This window comes from Cuculus canorus, chromosome 6, assembly GCF_017976375.1.
Source record: "Cuculus canorus isolate bCucCan1 chromosome 6, bCucCan1.pri, whole genome shotgun sequence".
NCBI lineage: Eukaryota > Metazoa > Chordata > Aves > Cuculiformes > Cuculidae > Cuculus > Cuculus canorus.
Genome location: NC_071406.1, coordinates 23,133,813 through 23,139,812, shown reverse-complemented (window position 1 = coordinate 23,139,812; position 6,000 = coordinate 23,133,813). Strand labels below are relative to the sequence as shown.

The window sequence follows — 6,000 nt, the reverse complement described above, 5'->3', positions numbered from 1 at the left end:
TTTATTCACGCTGTGAGGACATCAGCTATGGGAGGAAAGCCTCTATGGTTTCAGACAACCCAGGAACAGAATGCTCTTCCTGTCTGAGCTGAGCACCACTTCCTCCCTTCTGCTTGAGGCACTGCTGTTCACCCTGAAACCTTTCTGCTGATGTCTAGCATCCAGAGAGAGCTGGGCAACTCTTGAAATTCCCAAAAGATCCAGAGTAAAATGTTGCCAAATGAACAAACAGATTCTGTGTAAACTCTGACAGGCAGAGTTTTGCACTTTAATTAAAAAAAAATAAACAAAAAAAATTGTATCTGATTTTGTAAACATTCTCCCCATTGAATGCAAATACTCACTCACTTTGGATGTCCAGATCTGAATTCTTCTTCAAGAGTTCTCCGGTATTTTTCACCATCCATTCCAGCAGCCATCCCAGAGTTAGCTTCTTATAATACAGAGTGTTTTCAACTGTGGGAAAGGAAAAGGCACGTACCTTTGAGGACTAAGAAAACAGCAACATCAGTGCTTGGCGATATGAAGATAAAGAGAAAGGAGAGCCAGGAAAACAAGGGGTGGCTCTACAGCAGTGATGTTTTGTGCCACTTGGGAGAGACAGCCGCGGAGGGAGGGTATAGCACTGAGGATATATGTATGGATGGAGGGCAGTGTGTCCAGCTCCTGGTGTGCAAATCTAGACACACTGGTACTTAAATGTGATTGGCTTTAACAGACTTGTAAGAAAACCCTAAGAAACCGCAGCATGGCTCCTTTCCAAAGAACAGACATTTGCTGAGGTGTAGTTGCTCAAGATGCTCTGATTTTCCACATTGCTGTGCACAGTCTACAAGCCAGTGGTGGCTGCGCATTGGTAAAACATGGAAATAAATTGCTTAGCACTAGAAAATACCAGAGGGTGAAAATTTAAGCACATTTTGACTTATAATGAATCATTACCAAGACAGGGAATAGCCACATTAAGCGTAATACAAATGAGAAGGAAAACTAGGTCTCATTGAGAATTTTTTTTTTAAGTTCACTCACTGTTGCTTTAACCAGCAATGCTGGTGCAGCAAGAGGATTTCCAATCAGTCACTATTACATGATTGTTTCGTTTTAATAGATGTGATCAATACCATCCGCTCCTCCTTTAAATGCTAATGCACACTTTATTACAACAGATGTGGACAGACAGTACACAGCAGATCAAAATGAGACACAGCATTAAATTGCTTACAAACAGCAGAGGGATCTTTCTGGGCACCCCGACAATCAACCACAGGCAGCTGAAAGTCTTGAATTGCCATCACCAGCCCAGTGTCTGCTGGGTAGGTCCTAGTTTTCAGGTTCATACAACTAGACCACCATCTTCATCACCCTGGAAGAGACACGTACACTCCCAAACTCTTGCAATTTCTTCCTAGGATTTATGTAGACCCAACTGTGAAACAAGACCTTGCTTTGTGAGATGCATATCCAAATTTTAATAACACAAGCACATTTCTAGCAAGTGCTTTCAGGTGCAGTTACAATCATTTGGTCTCCTTCAGCCCATTTTGGTCATGGCAAGTAGTGTTATGGAAGGATACCCACCCTATGCAAACGCCAGTTTCCTGCTAAGTTGTGACAGAGAAACATTCAGTGGTGGACTGTCCACATCCTCCAAATTAGTTGTCACGTTCAGTGAGCCAGGGGCAGAAACTGGGTTACTAACTAGCTTTCAACCAGTTTAAAGCCTCAAGAAAGCTGCAGGCTTTGTTATCACAGAGCTTCACATGCAGCCCCATTCACTTCCAGGTAAAGCTTCTTACTATTTTTTCTGTTCCTAAGTCTTGTCAGAGGAACAGGTCCTTAAATGACAGAGATCCAATTCCTGACACATGGTATCAGTTGTGTCCTGCTCCATTGGTTTTGGTAGACCCTATCCTGAATGAATGAAATGTGAGTCCCAGTTCTCAGTTTCCCAGTAGCTACCAGAGTGAACTGGGGCTGATCGGAATCAGAGGGAGGAGAGCTGCATGTACCCCCAGAAATGGCCTTTGTGTGGAGCAGGGAATTTACACATTCTTTTGAATGCCTTGTGCTGGGGCTATGGTGACGGGAGTCATCAAGGGGGGTGACACGCCACCGGCTCCTCCTGCGTCGCTCACAACTGCGTGCCAGCAAGCACTGCTTGGTGTGGGTGGTATGCAGCACCTTGTTCAAAGGCATCTCTAATTTATAGTTTCTTGGCCTTCAGAGGGTACCTTGCATTTCTTTGCATTCAGGTTCCTTTATCTGTTTCTTCCATCCCCCCCCTTGAGTCTTGGGAAACCCTAACTTTCTTTTTTTTTTTAATTTTCAATTGTGTCAAATCAACTTGGAGTGAAAAGGCCAAGAAGAAACTTTCTGACGACAAGCGAGTCGACAGCTGTGTCTTTGTTCTTGGTAGAGCTAAAGACCACATTAATCAGAAACTTTGCTGACCCCATCTTTACTACCTGTAGACTGAAAGACAAAAGTGATACAGTCTAGCCACATTTAAAAAATCAATTAAAAAATGCCTGCTGCCCAGGGATAAACATTATTATAGCCCTCCGTGAGGTTAGATGTAACCATGATAAAAGCCACGTCTTTTTCCCTCTCTATTTTTACTTTTTTTCCCCAAAAGAATAAAGCCTGGTTTTTGTTTCTCCTTTTGATTATGGCAACCAGAGTGTTCTCAGTGGTGTCAGGTAGTTGGTGTCAGGGCTTTTAGTAAAAAGCAAAGAGAGAAATTCCTGAGAGGGGATGGCAAGCTGTAAGTGGAGAAGTGAAGCTACTGGAGCGGACCTGAAGAAAAAATACTCTGTGTTCCTGTTTTTTCAGACTACGCTGGTCTGATAAAAATACTACCTCTTCCTATAGCCCTGGTAGAAGCAGATTGAACAATGGGTGAAGTGACCCCACTCAGAGCTGGACCCGGCATCTGGAGACATAAGTGAGGTGAGATGTAGCAGCACAACTCCTCCCGTAAGGATGAAACAAAGAGCCTTTCATTGTGGCACCTGGCCATGCCTTACTGATTTTATTATTGAAATATTAAGCAAATCAGTGGATATCCAGTCAGCTGAGAACAAGAGCAGCCGAATGTAGGGGAGAAAATAAAATGAAATCCTTTGGTGCTGACTGTGACAGGAGGCAAGGCAGACGGCTCTCCCCTTCCACTGGCAGGCCCTGGGCTGTGCCAGCCAGCGAGGGAAGGGTAGGGAGGTGGCATCCTGGCTTCGTGTGGCTGAACCTTCAGTTAAATAAAGGGGGAACTTCCTTCCTTAGAACGTCCTCCGTCCCCGCCAGCTGCCCCTGGGCCTCTCCTTCCCCAGCTTGCCAGGGGTCTGCCTGTGTGGCTTCTTCACATGCTGGACCTTTATCCATCCCCCTTCGCTGACTCTGCTCTCCCCTTCGCCCCTCGTTGGCTCGCTTTCATCCTGTGGGGGCATGCCCGGGATGGCCTTGGGCTGGGGGGAGCTGTGGGGGTGCCTGCGGTGCAGCGAGGCTGGGGGCTCCGCTGGCGAGGAAGTCCTCCAGGCTCTTCCCGAGTGCCGGGGGGGCACCGGGGAGCTGGTCCCACTGCGTCGCCCATCTGAGGAGCTGCGGGAGTTAGCACTGTGCGAGGCGTTTCTGCCTTTGCCGGCAGACCTGTCCCTCTCTGAAGCGGTGTCGGAGGCTGTGCTGGAGGTGCTGCTGCCTTTTGAGTTCAGGTGCAGATTCGAGAGGTTCCTCATCAAACTGTGCGAGATGGGAGAGGAGTTTCTGGAGTGGCTGATGGACGTTAACTGGTAACTGACGGGACCACGCGTCCTCCTCACAGCAGCAGCATAGGAGTCCTGGCTTCGAAGGTAGGGCAGGTAGTGGGTGATGGTGGTCGGGCTGTGGGGGTGGCCGTGCTGGTGAGAAATGGCTTTTGCTATTTGGTGCATCCGTAGTGTCTGCATCCACTGGCTGTCGATGCCTGGCAGGGAAATGGAGAGAGAGTCAGCTTTCTGTGAATTGATGAAAAACTGCTCTCTGTTTGACTAAAAATGTGAGGTTAGGTACCAGGGTTTCTCTTGGGAGAACCTCAAAATATCTCAAACCACCCTTTCTCTCTCAACCCTACTCAAACCTAGGACTACTCAAACTATATTTGCTGCATCAGCAAATATAAATAGTTCAACATCAGCAAATAGTGATCCAAATATTTCTGACGCCAGTGCAGTTATGGAGCTTAGACTAGAAGACACCTACTGAACGAACCATTCAGGTAGGTTCCCACTCCGAAACGCCTCTCAGTCTTTTTAACCCAACCTGGTTTAAAACATTTCCTGTTGTGCTTTTGGCAGCCTGGACAGATTTCTCCACAGCTTTTACTGCAAAAGAGCCTTGATACTTCCAGAGCAGCCATGAAGTGGGCACCCCAAGGTGCGGGCACAACTGCAGCATCACCCTCCACATGCACCTCTCCCAGTTGGCATGGTCACAGCCTTCACAGCCCAGCACAGAGGTGGTACAGACTCCGGTGCAAATCCCTGCTGTGGCAACGAGACTCACCTCCTCTTGCTACATATCACAACAACCAGAGCCACTTGAGTTGTTATTATTACTGTAAATTCAGAAATCAATCCACTTTGCATGCTCCAGATGCTGAGTCTAAGCACCAGCTACACCACTCCGTCCAGCTTCATGCAGAAAATCAACTCTGTATATGGAAAAGCCAGTGAGGCAGCAGGCTACAGCCAGGACAGCTCAGACAGTGCTTAACTGATTTGACTCAGGGTATCACAGCTCCAGGGTCATTACAAAAGTTGTAGCTCCCAGGGATAAGACTGAAGCATTTCTGGAAGTCAGTCTTGTGGTTTCCATGAAAGCCTATACCAAATACAATAGTTAAAGATTCCCCATTTGAACTGCAAGCACGGCCTGGTTTGCTACTTGCTACTATGGTTAGAGCAGAGACCAGGAATTCCTTTTATCTGAGGCCACAGCTCTGTCCAGAAACCCATGGGAAGCAGCTTAAATAATTTTCCTCTAGAGAGATTTGAATGGTTTGTCCTTAAAGATTGCTAATATCATTCCAACAGGAAAGGTTAACTCTGACAGCTTGAAGCAGCATAAACACAACTAAAATCTTATTATTTTCAACAGAGGACCCCAGCTCCTGTCTCCAGCCTTTTGATGGTTTTCCAGGGAAAGATTCCCTGTGCTGTGGGCCTTCTGCTTCTTGCTCCAACGCTGTGTCAGCTGTGGGGAGTTTTGTGGGAGATGGGTAGTGGCTCTGTCCTTATTAGGATTGCTCCTATTAAGATGTAATGGATAGTCTCTGCCATTCCTCCTTTCTTTAGACTTTGCTTGAATCCCAAGAGATGTACATCACTTCAACTTAATGTCAAATATGTCAAAAGGAAACCATCTTTCCTGTCAAAGTGCAAGTGTGACACCATCACAGTAGATAGCTTTAGCTGCACGGAGAGATGAACCTCGTTTTATGGAAAGACAGATGGGAATTGCCTTCTCTGCTTCTTAACTTCCTTGAAAGTCATGGGCTCAAAAGAAACACGTATGCTGAAATGTACTTCCTAGACACCATTTCCTCTACCATTCCCCTGTGCCTTGCTACCAAGTCTGTGAATGTAAAACACAGACCTCATAAACCTGGAAGCAGCAGGCTCAGGACTTGAATTTGGGTCTTTGTTGTCAGCAATGAGGTGGCCACCATGTACTCTGCAGGACCAGCGTGGACGCTCTCCTAAATGAGAGGACCTTCAGGCTGTCAGTCCCTGCTCCTTATGGCCAGCTGTGGTCGCCAGCCCAGGGACCAGCTGCCCAGCAGGGACCTCCCAGAGGGCACTGTGGGGCTGCCTCTCGCCTCTTATGGGCTGGGGGCTCATATGCTCTCTGAGCCAGAAACTCTTTGCACTGAATTAAACATTCTATTTGGCAACCTGCAGAGGTAGTACCTTCATGGCTGCTTATTTGAACCTCTTAGGTGTTACCCTTACTTTTGTGCTTTGTTTTGGT

At 46.9% G+C, this 6,000-nt stretch overlaps 1 protein-coding gene across 3 annotated transcripts in view; it reads right to left on the bottom strand.

The window, feature by feature from the left end:
* Positions 1-3,013: 3,013 nt before the first annotated feature.
* MAP3K20 (mitogen-activated protein kinase kinase kinase 20) overlaps positions 3,014-6,000 on the bottom strand; it is an 88,722-nt gene continuing 85,735 nt past the window's right edge. For 2 of the 3 annotated variants that reach the window (XM_054069288.1, XM_054069289.1), the window contains exon 21: positions 3,015-3,955. In XM_054069288.1, coding sequence (XP_053925263.1) covers positions 3,276-3,955 — 680 coding nt within the window. In that variant the 3' untranslated portion in view covers positions 3,015-3,275. Of the gene's footprint in view, positions 3,956-6,000 lie in introns of all 3 variants that reach the window. The other variant, XM_054069290.1, reaches the window with a different exon arrangement.